The 15,064-nt window shown below is 45.3% G+C and overlaps 1 protein-coding gene across 1 annotated transcript; it reads right to left on the reverse strand.

Annotated features, from left to right (window-relative positions):
- Nucleotides 1-4,424: 4,424 nt before the first annotated feature.
- znf296 (zinc finger protein 296) lies at nt 4,425-14,877 on the reverse strand. Its single transcript, XM_056374997.1, has 3 exons — nt 14,636-14,877; nt 11,731-12,090; nt 4,425-7,978 (listed from the first exon to the last, which is right to left on the reverse strand). Exons 1-3 carry the CDS (start codon nt 14,685-14,687, stop codon nt 6,189-6,191), a joined length of 2,202 nt encoding a protein of 733 aa, XP_056230972.1. The 5' UTR covers nt 14,688-14,877; the 3' UTR covers nt 4,425-6,188.
- Between the last annotated feature and the right edge of the window lie 187 nt (nt 14,878-15,064).

Consider the following 15,064-nt stretch of genomic DNA (forward strand, 5'->3'; position numbering starts at 1 on the left):
TATATTACCATATCATACTGTTACATATTTTTACCTAGGCTACTGTATCACACTGTATCATATGGTATTGTTATACATTGTATTGTATTGTATCATGTTGTGTTGTAAAATATTGTATTGTATTACATTGTGTACCATATAGTATTGTATCCTATTGCAACATATTGTATCATATTGTATTGTAATGTAAAAAATCATATTACATTGTATCATATTGCATCATATATCATATTGTATCCTAATGTGTTGTATCTAATGTATTGTTCCGGATCACATCGTGTCATATGATATCCACTTCCAGGTGAAAAATTTAACTGCAGTTTTGTGGATTTTTATGTTCACTTGCAGAATTACAGCTACCCATATTGTATATATTGACATTGGACATGTACAAGTACATGAGTGTTGACAATGTGTACTGTATATTCCACTACTGGTACTTGCATATAATATTTTATCTAAACTAAAAGGTTGAACTAGTCTCTGATTTGGAAAAAAGTATTGTGGCTATTGTAGACAAGCAGGTAGAGGCATTGATTTTTGTGTGGTTGATTTCACTCAACTGTCAAAAAATTGTGTAAGATAACAGCAGTGCAGCTGTATAATGAATGTCATGTTATTACCATTAAAAAAAAAAAATCACAGAGCAGTTAATATCATATTGACACATTTCCTGATTCTATTTGGCATAATTAAAGTTGAAAACATCAATTAGATGCATTTCTTACCATTTTCACCTGACAATTGTTTTGTCCACATACATATTTTCCTATCATAGTGGTTATAATTCACAACAAAGTTATTTATTTGGTCAAAATCTTGCAGTATTTGCAGACTTCAGACAGTAATATGATATCATACTGTAAAAATTAATTGTAGAAGCAGTCTACATACGTACCTGTTGTCATTGGGTATTTGTGCATGTTTTTCTGTGTCAGCCACACCCTGCTTCTGCAATCTTTGAAAAAACAACCTTAGCAGATCTCTGGGATGAAAGTGAGCCAGTTGACTTTCACTCAGGGAAGATCCTTATTTAGGTTAGTTTTGAAATTTATTTTCACCATCATTATCTGGCAACAATTTCTGCCTGTTTGATGTAACACTGTCCTGCTGTGAAAAAAGAGAAATCAGTGAACTTCCTCCTCTTTTGTTTTTAAATCAACCTGCCTCCATTTTCACCAGTGTTACCTGGTACTCAGACCAAATTGAACTGACACTCCTCCCTCAGAGCTCGTCCTCAGTGATCAGTGACATTATATAACCCCCTATAAGAATGAACCCTCCTTGCCTTTCCCTCCTCTCATTATCTGAAGGTGTTGAATGGCAAAAAGAGAGGCACTCGATTGACGGATGGTTGCCCGGGACCGTGTAGCCTCTCACCCCTTCCTCCCACACTCTCACTGTTAGAGGTTAGGAGGGTGAGGGGAGGGGAGGGGGGGAGAGGTGCAGCGGGTGTAATTCCAGGGTTCAAGTTTCACTGTGCGGTCGTTGCGGGAGGAGGGATGGGTGAGAGAAGGTGGGGATTGTGGGAACTGTGCGAGGATAAAGAGCAGAGAGGGAATCCTGCGGTTTGTCTGATCGCTCCCGAATGCATCTTTCTTTTTCTTGTTATCTCTGTCTCAGTCGGCACTGCTGATGATTTAATCCACCACCTCAACTATTCAGAGGAGGACGAGGACAACAGGACAGGGACTGCAGAGATGATTGGAGGCTTCACACAGTATAACATGAGAAATGTAATTAAATACTCCCAGTTAATTGGCTTTCTACATGATAAAGCACAATCTTCTCATACATAAGTGAGAGCCTCTCATGGCCACAGGCCTGCCCTGTAGGAAAGCAAACACACAGCTGATAAATTCCCTTTGTTGTGAGCATTTTCAGAGCTAATCATCTTAAGTTTAATCTGAATTTGTGATTGTGCTGCTACTGCCAGAAAGCTGCACTTCATGTCTATAAAGTCCATGAGGCCAAGCTGTCAGATGGCTCTGTCTGCACTTCAGTTTTAGGTTTGAAATGGATGCAGGTGAATAGTACTGCTGGATCTCTTGACAGCTTTTAACACTCTATTATGATTGTTGCTGGAGTGCCTCTCCTTTTACCTCTCTAATTGGAGATTCTCAGTTGTTGTTGATAACTGCACATCCTCAGTGTAAACTACAGTTTGTGGTGTTCCCCAAGGTTCTGTCCTGGGTCCCTCTCTGTTTGCCTTGCATATGTTTTCCCTGTGGCAGTTATTTATTCTAAAGGTACCCTCTTATGCAGGTGATAGTCACTTACTCTTCTTCATGTTCTTTTCATAGTTTATCATCTCTTATGTTCAGTTTTCTAAGTTTAATGATTGTTGAAATGTTAGTTTTTTTTGTTTTTTTTTCCAGTATGAAAGACAATGAACTTCTCTCTTTATATAAATAAAAGTTGAAGGAATTAATTGTGACTGGTTGGGGCACATTTTATGAACACACAGTGTTTTGGATGAAAAGTATTAATTTTGTAAGGATTATATGTTTGTGGTCTGATATTGTTGCTGGATGTAGCTACCATTGAGGACAATGAGGTCATTACCTCGATGTGAATTTGGGGGTTTTCGTAACCTTTAGGGAGTTTACATTTTTGTCTTTCTTTGCATTCTCTGTGGATATTTCATTTCAGATTCAGTATTTAGCCACTAAAAGTGAGGAGATTAGTCATCATTTGGGGAAATAAAAATCATGGACAGTATATTTAATAAGTTTACTGAAAATAAACATAAATGCCAAAAATCTAACATCAGTATTTCTAACATCCTGGCTACAGCCCTGGGGATGTGGACAAGTAGACAGGTGCATTCAGTGTTCTCTCATTTAACTCACAAACAGTCCAGTAAGAAACATGAACAGTATCACTTAACAGTAATAAAGCCAAAAGCTCAACAAATAAACTGTGTCACAGTGTTACAATAACCAAAATCCCAGATGCTTTCTCCTTACATCAATATACCTTTTTGTTATAAAGGTAAAGAGTGTTAAGCAAAAGTTGTCCAAGTGTTTGTAGCATATTAAATCTCCTGTGACAGTGTTGGTTGTGTGTGTGTGTTCGTTTTTGTTTGGCGACTTCTCCCAACTCTCCCACCAACAAAAGCTTTCTCCGTGGAGCTGAGACACAACTATTAGATCTCAAAGTCCACATCACTACCGCGAAGGGGCACACCACTGGTCAGAAAAACACACACGCTCAAACACACACAACGTTGGCCTCACCCTCCTACTAACAGACACCATGAACCCTTCATGTTGTGATTGGCTGATTTGGGTGCTGACACCGGCCTGTGCAGGGTTTGTGACCAGCTCAGAGAGGTGTGGACTGCAGGAAGACAAAGGGCACTCGGGGACAAGGAAAAGATATCCACTTGCTGCAGGGGCTACTGTGCTGTGTTCTGCTGTGTATCACCTTACCTTACATAATTGGGTCCATACGAGCACCAAATGGCGCTGGCTGTGGCGCCCAACAGACAAGCAGGGCAGGGTTTACCAGAGGGAGAGACGGAGGATGTTACCTGTCACCTGTACTGTCCTCCCTCCTCGTTTTTTTCTGTCTCTGTGGAGAGAAACGGACAAATTGACTCATCTGGGTGCGAGGGGCTTCTGTCTTCACTTCCTCCTTTTTCTCTATAACACAATGGTAATTGGTAGGAGTGGGCGTGTGTGCATCTGGTGCAATAAACCAAGCCTCCACCATCCAACCCCACTCCTCCTCTTCATCTACCCAGCCCCCACCCTGTTGAAAGCTCATTAAAAGACCTGCTGTTAATGAGCTAGAGGGATCATAGAACTTCATCTTCATTAGGGGGTGGGGGTTGGGGGGGTGGGGGGGGTGGTTAAGGCCAGAGATGCTGGTGCTGAGGTTTTTATGCCCTTAAAATGGAGTCAGCAATTATCCCAACCCCTTGACACTCCCCACCCACCTTACTCTGCCTCCTAACATGCCCACAAACAATAACCAAACTGCTGCCCCCCCATCAATTTTGTATCCTGAGAAATCCTTGTCATCTGTGTCCCATCACAGCTCGCTGCACCCATCCCACAACCTGCTGGATGACTGACACCAACTAAAATATATCTGCATACACACACACCCACACACACATATACTGGAATTACATTACCATGTTTCTAGACAAAGCCAGTAACATCCCAAGGATGTAAACAAGGAGTGAGGGTCCCTAATCCAAACACTCAAATTAAAAATTAATAACTCAGCGCTGACTGTGGTCCTCAGAGGAACGACCCACACTGACTGAGACAACATCCTGGTGAGAAAAGACACTTAAAAATAGTTTCAAAAGCTTTGTTGTGGGTCCCAGAATAAGAAAGAAAAAAAAAGCAAACACTAGCAGAAAAAGACCCGAGTGGGAGACCAAAAAAAAACCACCCTACAATGCAAAATATTTCACCTCAATTCTTTAATGAGGCTCCTCATGACATGGTACAAAATGGTGTCAAGTTTACAAAGACAGCAGAGTGGTATAGCTTCACAACAGCCAGTGTTCAGCGTAAAGGAAACGATGCTAGGAAAAGTGGAGGGTGTGTAACAGTGACAGGCAGATAATATTATCAATAATAACAATAATAAGTATAGCAACAGCAAGTGTGTCAATCTATGTACAAAATATTATCCCTGAACAGTTACACTGCACGCGTTCGTAATCATTCATCACACCACTCACATAAGAATTTGTTTTCCCTGACATGAATGCAAGTAGAAATCAGACACGGCAACACAAAGCCATCACAGTAGTTTTGAAAAAGGTGGTAAGACTCTACTTGAAGACTCTGTCCTGTTATATTTGTAAATGAACAGATCTCCTCAGGCTGAACTTGTGTTTAAATCCTCATCACTGACACACAATGACCCGTCAGAAGCTCGACACGGCGATAACGACCAGGCGAGTCATGCTTTGGACACAAGATCACAGGACAGAGTTTTCAAGTAGAGGGCTTTTTTTTGTCTTATGTACACACAAAAACATTCACACAACTCACTCACCCAAGTGCTCGCACAAAACTCCACCAATCAACTCTCTACTACTGCACCTTTCAACCCTGTAGTTCAGCAGTGAAAGACTTTTTCAGTTACACAATCACCAACATGCAGCATTCATAAATTAGGAATAACTCAAACACAGGCAACAACAAAAAACAAAAACAAAAAAAGAGGCTGCAAAACATGCACAAGCTTCAAGCAGTCCGGCACTTTACAGATGTAAACAACGAAAGAGAGGAATTACCGTCACAATACTAAATACACTTAGAGAAAAATAATACACACCCGTTTCACATGTAGGTAAAATTGCATGTTTTTTTATGCATAGAAACTAACCATCGAAAAAAAAAAAACATCAGTAGATGAGACTTTAAAGTCTCCTTGTTCACATTTATAAAATTAGAAAACAAATAAGTGAAAATCATCCGTACATACTGTCACAAAGAGCACAACCTTGCTAGGCCCCGAGAGCCCTGTAAACATTATGTTAGATGACAAGTGTTGTGACAACCAAGCGCCTTTAAAAAGAAGAGTCTGAGAAACTGCAGGCAGACAGTGTTTGGATTCATTTCACCCCTGCGTCTGTTCAACACATCTTTAGTCTTTAAAAAGTCTTCCCAAAGAAAACAGCTAGGTAGCACAGTATCACCTCTCTCCATCTGCTGATGCTGGAAAATATATTAACATTGTTCTATTGCTAGGCTTTTTTTATTCAATATAATCCGTTCTCTGTATTATCTGACAGTTAATATCCGTCTCCACCTGTCCAGTGGGTCACCAGAGAGATAAATCACTCGTCTTTTGCATCCTGCACTGCAACATGGTGATCAGTTTCCTGTGTCGGTGTGGACTGTGGCAGTGCACTTCCTGTTCAAGAGCTCTGGTAATCTCCCTGTTGAATGTCATGGCCTTGTTTTGCTCTGTGGTCTAAAGAGCTGTAGGCACCTAGTTTCAGCCAACAGCTTTGCATACAGTTGTGAACAACTGTTCTGTGGGCCTCAGTGCTTCCTGCTGATTTTCTACAACTCTGTAGCTTCTTCTTCTTCTCTAGATTCCAGTTTAACTTGACTGTCAGTTCAAGGATGGGGTGAGTTCTTTTTATTTGAAGGGCAACTTGAATCCTATACAGTGCTATTCGAATGTCAATTGGTGGGTGAGAGCGGCTCTCATGGTGCAGAAGTCAAAGCTGGGCTCACTTCTGCACTGCTCTCCGGTGGGAGGTCGCCCACTATGGCTGGACTCCCTCTGCTCTCCACATATTCTGCATGGCTCTGGCTCTCCTCCGCCTCCATGCTTTTCGCCACATTACTCTCCATTTTGCTCTCCATTTCCATCTGATCCAAACTGGCTTCATACTCCTCCATCTTCACCACCACCGCTTCTTCTTCAGCTTTTCTAGCAGCTAAAGTGTCTGCGGCGCTGGCCTGTGCGTACGCTCCTACGCTGGCGTGGCTCAGGCCGTGAACCTTCTTCAGGTGTTTCTCCAGGGTGGCGTAGACGGTGAAGGGCACCGTGCACAGCTGACACAAAAAGGAAGCCTTAGCTCCCTGTGCACCGTGGGTCTTCATATGGCGTGTTAACTTTGAACTCTGAGCGCAGGCGTAGTTGCAGAGGCCACAGCGGTAGGGCCGCTCACCTGTGTGGCTGCGGCGGTGCACAGTCAGGTTGCTGCTATTTCTGAACTGTTTACCACAGTACTCGCAGGCCTCGTCTTTCTTCTTCTTCCCAGCTGAACCAGCAGTAGCGTTGTTGCTGTTTCCTCCACTGCTGACGCCTCCTGCTACACTCCTCCGCTCGTTCTCCCTCTGCCACTCCTGCACAGCCTCGCTCACTTTGACTGAGCTCCACTCTTTCTCCCTCTCAATGATCTCTCCTCTCTCGTTCTCCCACTCTCCAACTCCTCGCACTCTCTCGCCCATCTCCGGACGTTTGGGTGTGCAGTTGCCACTAGCGATGCCGCTCTCGCCGCTGCCCCCTGTCTCTCCGCTCTCCAGTGAGCCTTCAGATGGGCTGGCGCAAGGTGAGGTGTGCTGGGGCTCCCCCTGTCCTTCTGCCTCCTCCTCCCCTCCTTCTGCCCCCTCTCTCTGGCGCTGGTACAGCCTCAACAACTCCCTGTCTGGCGGTCTAACCTGTGATGTCAGCAGCATCAGGCCTGCAGCTATGGAGGGGTGTTTGGGGAGGGTCAGTTCCAGCTCGGAGGGACCCTGAACCCTCACGTCTGCACCAACCATTCCCTTTCCCATGTTTCCAACTGCCTGCATTTGAAACCTCCCTCTCATCCTCTGCCTCCCTACATCCTCCTCCATCACAACCATCTCCACCGGCTCATATCCACTTCCTCCACCTCCAGCCTCCCTGTGATGACTCCTTATGTGACGGGCCAGCTGGCCGCTCTGGGCGAAGGCCTGCCCGCAAACTCCACAGTGATAGGGCCTCTCGCAAGCATGAGTCCGGCGGTGGGCGGACAGGGCGCGCTGGGAGTGAAAGTTCTGGTCACACAGCTCACAGTGGTAGTCAGCCTGGAGGGTGCCAGTCTGAGGAAAGGGAGAAGCTGCAGGCGGAGAGGAGGACGGAGACAGCACCAGGCCGCCGGCGGAGCTGCTGGTGGTGTTGTTATTCCCCTCGGCGAGCTCCCTGAGACGCACTGAGAAGTTCATAGCCTGCGTGTTACTGGAGGAGGATGTGGAGGCAGTGTGTGTCTGACGGGAGCGACTGAGGCGCAAGCCGGAGGGTTGAAAGGCCGAGGCAAGAGCCTGGCCCAGGTGGCGTGGGTCCAGAGTGGCTGCCACGGGTTTGTGCTCTTTAAGACCTCCTCCTCTCACGTCTGCATCATCCTCCACGTCCTCTTGGTAGATGCTGAAGGAGTGTGTGTGCTGAGCGTGCTGTAAGAGCACCCATGCAGATGCAAACACGCCTTCACACTGCTGGCAGGTGAAATAGGATGGCTCCTCTGGCACTGGAAGACAAAGACAGAGTGAAGTTAGCGATTTTGATCAATAGATGTTTGTAAAGAATATAGTAGACGGTATAAAAATGTCATGCTCTCTAAGTCAAGCCAGTAAAATAATGGCGATTAAACCAACAGTAACTGATCTTTTGGCCACTCATGGGCAGGAGAAAAGGCCTGAACACAAAATATGCACTTCCTTTTTCAACATTCAGCAGATGGAAAGTGACACTAATATTTATTCGATGTTGTGTTTGTGTCCCCCAAATGATCAGATGATGGTCCAATATCCACCCTCCCTTTAGATCAGATTTTGGTCTCCACCAGCTGCTAAAGGCTCCACTATGTTCAGCCTCCAGGCACATCCGAAAACAATGCAAAGAGAGGTGAGAGTAAAGTTGCAGGTTGAAAATGAAAACAATGAGTTTAAAGCTCCACAGAGCTGAGGGGAAGTGAAGAATCAAAGGATAACTAACGGCGGTTTCATCACGAGTCACCTTTTTCACATACAAGGAGTCATGTGATCCCTTGTTAGTGGAAAAAATACTGATTATTGCAGCTTTTAAGTGATAAAAGACGAACAGGAACACGAGCATCGGCAGCATAGAAAGCCAAATCTTAAAAGGAGAGTAGCACAGACGGAGTGATATGTATGTAGGATGAAGAAAAGGGCCAGGTGAGGCACAAGACTCAGTACGGAAAGAAGAAAACGGGTGAAAAGTGAAAGGAAAGCCGATGTTATGATGGCTGGACCTAAAGCAGAACAGAAGCAGAAAGGCCGACAGAGAGGCAAGCCATGTCGCAAAGTACATCTGGAGATATTTTTATATGTGGATAGCTTTGTCTCCTTACCGAGCCACTCTCCAATTAAGCTGCAAATTGCTAATTAGCAGAACGTAGAAAACGAACGCTTTATGCAAATCAGGCACTGACTCAGCCTGCTTGACAAATGAGGCCGTTCTGCATAAATCAAAATTGGAGAGAAGATCCCCAAATTGAGGGGGAAAACAGTTCTATTTTTTTTTTTTTTCTTTTTTGGAGAGGTTCAAAGCCGACTCTGGTATAAGCCTCTTTCATGTTTCCTCAAGTCAAATCCTTCTGTATTTTACTGGAGGGGGGAGGAGAGTCAAGATGAAAAAGACAGCAACTGTTTCTTTCTCTTTTTCCCCTCTCCCGCCCTCCCTCTGTCTGGAGCTGTGGTGTTCATGTCCTTTAACCTAGCCTGAGGAGAAGCCCAGGAGAAGTTGAGATACTTCTTTTAAAAAATGAGGGTGAATAGTGAGAGCAGAGGGAAAAAAAAAAGAAAGAAAAAAAGGATAGATAGATAGGTAGGTCAGGGCTCAGGAGATAAAAAGAAAATGAGATAAAAAAGATTATAATGTAGTGCGGGGGGCCAAGAGACACCACGAAAATATGTCACCCCTCTGGATTGTACTTGAGACCCATCCTCCAACCCCGGCTCTCCTCACCCCTCTGCCCCCCCCCCGCCCCAAAACCCTCCAAATCTTTCCCTGAGGTGTGGGGAGGTGTGTGTGTGTGTGGGGTGGGGGGGCTTTTGTCTCGGGGTCCTGGAGTGAAACACAATACCCAGCCAGTTTCTCTTTCCTTGCCTCTCTCTCCTCTCACTCCTCGCTTTTTTTTTTTTTTTTGTAAGGATTCCCATTTGGCCCGGGGTAGCACTTGAATATTAAGCAGAAGCAATAACTACTAATTAAAAATGCAGATTGGCTGGGAGCACTAACGAGCAGCAGGCAGAATCTCTTTTCCCTTGGGAGGCAGGGGGAGGAGAAAAGCGGGGGGGGGGGGGTATTGAAAGAGGGCAAAGCGAAAGTGTGTTGAAGATGGGTGGAAGAAATGAAGGAGGAGGGGGCACAGGGGAGGGGGGGTGTTGGAGATGAGGAAAAAAAAACAAACAAGGAGAATAAATAAAAAGGAATGAGACAGATGCACGCGGCTCTTCAGTAATCCATCCCACTCTACCCCCTTTTCACCGCTTCTCTCTTGAATACAGAAAATGGATGGAGGAGTTATCTGTTGTGGGATAACTGCTCTTTCACTTCCAGTCATCTCAGAAGATTCAGATGCGCAGTTTCCCTCCCACTAAACAGCTCGCCACTCAAGCAAAACAAGACTTCCTACCACTCACGAGGCTGCAGGTTGGTCCAATCAAAACTGCTCTTTGCAACTTTAACATGCAACAACTCAAACTTTACATCACAACTCGTAAAAATCGGAGGAGCTAAGAACAGTGAAAGCTGGGTAAAAAAAAAAAAAAAAAAAAAAAATCACAATTTTTATGCAACCTAAATTCTCTAATAAAACTTTAATCCAAACTTATCCACTTTTGCATTATTCACAAGCTGTCATGCTCTTTCCCTCTCGCCTCGTGCACGTGCTAGGTTTGTTGTATAATCCTGCAGACACCAAATTATCAAACTCATGTGTTTCCCCGACTGTAAATGAGAGACAGAGCAAGAAAAAAAAAACAAAAAAGAGACTGAAATAGAAAAACAAGAGAGGTTGTGGACAAACGGAAATGGTGCATGCACCCGTCCCCTGAGCGTTACACAAAGGAAGGAACTGCTAACGTGTGTGTACATGACAGAGTGTTTCAAAATGTGCGAAAGGGCATTGATACCTACTATGAGTGTGTTGCAAGATGCACTGTCCATTTGCAACCATTTACAATACCCCACATTGACTTCACAGACACAGAGTGACCTTCAAATACATCTGACCTTTGCAGGGAAACACAATAACTCTCAAACACTTCATTAGCCACTGGACATGAAATTTTTGAGAAGGGTTTTAATGAGAAGTCATGAATTGCTGATTGAGTTTTGATGGGCTCGACCCCCACAGTGACATATTATATTTGGCCTGAACATCATGGTGTCCACACTCATATTTTCTTGAAATAAGATATTTTCTTAAAAGAAAGAGCAGTGGAAAAAAGAAAATCTCTGCTGAGGTATGATACAATTTTATGCACAACAAGAGAGGGATGCCTTAAGAGACAGAAAATATGAAAACAAGGGCGAGAGGAGAGAGAGGATGATGCACACGATGAAGAGAAAGCAGGAGGAAGGAAGAGATTCCCAGGAGCTCAGGTGGCTCGGCCCGGGGCAGAACAGTGGGAGATGGCAGAGGACCTGCACATGATGCAACGTCCTCCATTACTGTGTCATGACAGTGAGGAGAGCTACGCGAACACATCATCCTCATCCTCATCCTCATCCTCCTACTCCTCCTCCGTCCTCTGACCATTTCATATTGCAGAGCATGACTTCAACCCACAAACCCCTTTTCAAAACACACTAGGTGGACTTCTAAACGCTGACACATGCTGCTGTGCCGGTTCTGAGAGGACGTGGCATCAGTCTCTGTTGTCCAGGGCGTAGTGGATGACAGGGAGGGAGAAACATGTTTACCTGGCCATTCCACCTCAGAGACTGACAGTCAGGGACATGGGAAGGAGCTCTGGAGCTCAGGTGCTCGGTGTGGGGCCCTCGGGGGACCCTCAGTGCACTCTGAACGCTCCTGACGCCTATCCTTTCCACACAATTAGCCTGTGCGTCACTAACTCACGCAGGTCTGCTAATGGCAACGGCTAGCTAATGAGCTGGACTCGGGAGGGAGAGGGAACAGTTGTTAAATGAAGAGGGGGGCGGTTGAAATAAAAAAAATAAAACAAAACAAAAAACAGAGTCACTAATTAGCAACCTGCCCTCTTTTTCTGCCTCTTTTTTCCAAGCACTCACCTGCTTTGCTGGACTCCGCCTTCAGATTCACGTTGGGCTCCTCCCCCCAGACCCTGTCTCTGGCCGCCCCTCTCCTCAGCTCGATGAAGCCAGGTCCCAGCTCGGCGTTTGCAACGCGCTGTTGTGCTCGGTTGGCAGGTGAGGGGGGTGTGGTGCTGGCGTTTGGGGCATGGCTTCGATAGCGGCAGCCGCCCTGTTTGTGCTGGATGAAGGCCAGGATGTGGGCGAGGGGGAAGGCCTGGCTGCACTGTCCGCAGGTCAGCAGGTCACGACCCTCATCAGGAGCTCGGAGCTGCGGAGGTGGAGGAGGAGGAAGAGGGTCGTCTGATGAGCCGGTGCCGTCCGCCATTTCATTGACATCTGAGAAACATGACAGGTAGGGGAGGGGAAGAAGTTCAGTTACCAACACAGATAAAATAAAATAAAACAGAGGACCAGGACGGGCCCATCAGTTCACAGACAGATACACAAGTGCAGGTCATTACACAGGAGTTTAGGCACGAATGCCCCTTAATATTGGAAAAGAAATATGCAACAAAATTTATCATTTAAGTAACTTTTCAAGCAAATTTGGCCAAAAAGCATTAGTTACAGCTTCTCAAAAGTGAAGATTATCTTGTTTTCTTAGTCTCCTGTGACAGTAAAATGAAGATCTTTGGGTTCTGGACTGTTGGTCAAACAAAACAAGATATTTAAGGATGACTCCTTGGAGTCTGACAGGCATTTTTCAAACTTTTCTGACATTTTATGGACAAAAAAGGTTCTCTAGTTTATAAAAAAAAAAAAAAAGGGTCTCAAGCAGTGTTACATGAGAGTAAAAATCCCTTTTCATTTTCTTCTACTTCTCAAGGAGGTGAGTATCACGTTTACACAAACCTTTAGCTATGTGTCCAAAATAGAAAGAGAGGATCGAAACATCAACATGACAAGAGTATCCTTTACATTAAACACCATTATCTCCCAGACAATGGCCCGAATGCATGGACAATTTGTGAATTATGCTGATCTGCACTCCCTCTGCACTAAGAGTCACAGTTCATTTGGATTTGTGCTCAGGACCATTTTTGACCGTTCTCCTACAAATCAACAACCCAAAGTTCAACATAAAGTGTCAGTCAGACTTCAGTGGAACAACAAACAGGCGTGGTGATTAAAAGTGCTAGTTTCAGTTGTAAACTATAAAGCAACGATGCCAATCTGCTCAGCCAACACTGACCACTTCCTTTAACCGACCCGAAAACAGATCCACTCGCTCTGACTGAGGCTGCTGGGTGCAGAGAGAGAGAGCTGTCCGTCTCAGCTGAGCACCCCCAATCTGCAGTTATTGTGACAATCACTGTGTCAGATTATTCTAATAAAAGTATAAGATTATGAGTAAGGCTTTCACCTTTCACTCACAATAATATGTTGCCCTGCCAGCCACAGGCAGTGGGAGCGGGTTTCTCAACAGGAAGTAGATTGCAATAAAAGAGAAAAAAAAAAGTTACTGAAGGTGTTTGAGATAAGAGCAGCCCCTGTGTGTGTGTTTTTTTTTTCTGCTCACAGACAGCTCATCTGATTCAACATTAACAACCTGACATACCTTTTGTGGTTTGCAGGTTGAGATGCATGCAGTCTGCATACTAGGGGCAAGCTAGGGGCAAGCACTGAGGAGTGTTGTTGAAGCAGAGGACAACACTCAATCCAAACCTCTTTAAGAGCCTGTGTGAACTCTGGATATGTCTTAAGAAAGTCTCCCAGCTCAGGCCAGGTAAGGCTCTTTGGGGAGAAGGAGGAGGAGGAGGAGGAGGAGGGGTCAGTAGACTATTGCTCAACATGGACATGGGCACACCTTGATGCCTGGACTGGATCCACCTGCCCGGGGTAGGACGGCTAGCACACAGGACAGGTACAGACAGTACAGTTTGAAGTCGGATCTCGCCAGTTGTTACTCAAAAATGTCACCTTTCCTGTTTCAGGGCTGTGCTGTTTGTGCAGACTTGCAAGGCGCGGTCACACACACACACACACACACACACACACACACACACACACACACACACACACACACACACACACACAAACACACGCGCACACATACAGATAGAGACAGGGTTGAGTCAGGGCCTGTGGTCACACCAGACACGCACCACTGGTCTCCAGTAGAGAACTGTAAAAAACAAATGTTGTGTGGTTGTGAGTGTGTGTGTGTGTGTGTGTTTTTTTTTTAAGTTTCTCTCTTATTTCCTTATCAAGCATCACATGTTTCACACCGCCGTCTTTGTGTTTGAACAGTCTGAACAGGATCAAGTGGGATCTACTTTCATTTGAGAGTTTTACTTAAGTGGCCAAATAATAAAAAGTCTGTCACGGTGTAAAGGATGGGTCCAGTGTCTTGGCTTTAAACACATGATGTGTCCCAAAAAAGAGGAAGAAAAATACCCCAGAAAACTGAGCCAGACACCGACCGAGAAATTTGATCATCGTTACACCTGGAAATATTAATCATCGTGTTCGGACCTGTAGCCTCTGAAAACAGCGTGCCAGTAAACCGGTCCTTCCCCTATGAACACGACTGCAGCCACAGTGCACATCAGGACAAACACAAGAAAATTACAAGCTCTTTTCTAAATATTTGCCAACAAAGAAATGGAATAAAACACATCCATATTGGCCCGAGCGAGGTCAACGTGAACACACAAATACTTTGAAACCTTACGAGAAAAACAGCCATCCGTCATCTACTCAATATAACTGTTAATCTGTGATAATCGCTCAACAGCGCGCATCCAAACCATGAGCGCAAACTGGCGATAAAACAAAACCATTTTCATTTTAGTTTCAGACAACAACAAAACAAAAAACATCACATCCGTCTCCGACAGTGTCAACGTGCCCACAGATCGCTGCTCTTCCCCCGGCTTACCTTGAATCGCACTCAGGTGCTGTGGTCTGCTTCCAAGTTTGCGCCTGGACATCGCGTCGAGCGTCCCGCGTTTGGCACCTTTCTGGGTCTCAAACAGCAAAACGTCCCGAACCCAAATCCGCCCGGCTGCTTCTTCTCTGATAAGTTGGCCGAAACCTGAGCGGCGGGGACAGACTGATAAGACTGGCTGGCCTCTGCCTGGACTCGCACTGAACGGTGAAGGCAGCGTTCAAGTTCACACTTCTTCCCCCGCAGCGAGCGGAGGGCAAAAGGGGGCATGGGCGACTGTAGGCACCGCCCGCTCCGCCCCGCCGACCCTGACCCCGCCCTCTCCGTGTAACACGCGCTGTGTCACTTTTTTTCTCTTTCACACTCTTACTGGTTTCTACCTAGATTGAACTGTCTGTTTCAATCACATCCGATAGTGGA

The sequence above is a fragment of the Seriola aureovittata genome, chromosome 4 (assembly GCF_021018895.1).
Source record: "Seriola aureovittata isolate HTS-2021-v1 ecotype China chromosome 4, ASM2101889v1, whole genome shotgun sequence".
Classification (NCBI taxonomy): domain Eukaryota; kingdom Metazoa; phylum Chordata; class Actinopteri; order Carangiformes; family Carangidae; genus Seriola; species Seriola aureovittata.

Bases quoted from the DNA above. Each gene is read 5' to 3' on its own strand.
- znf296 (XM_056374997.1), bottom strand. From the start codon at position 14,687: ATGTCCAGGCGCAAACTTGGAAGCAGACCACAGCACCTGAGTGCGATT. The intron at 12,091-14,635 runs GTAAGCCGGGGG...CATGTTTCTCAG, and splicing joins GCACCTGAGTGCGATTCAAG to ATGTCAATGAAATGGCGGAC. The intron at 7,979-11,730 runs GTGAGTGCTTGG...TTTGTCTTCCAG, and splicing joins GGCGGAGTCCAGCAAAGCAG to TGCCAGAGGAGCCATCCTAT.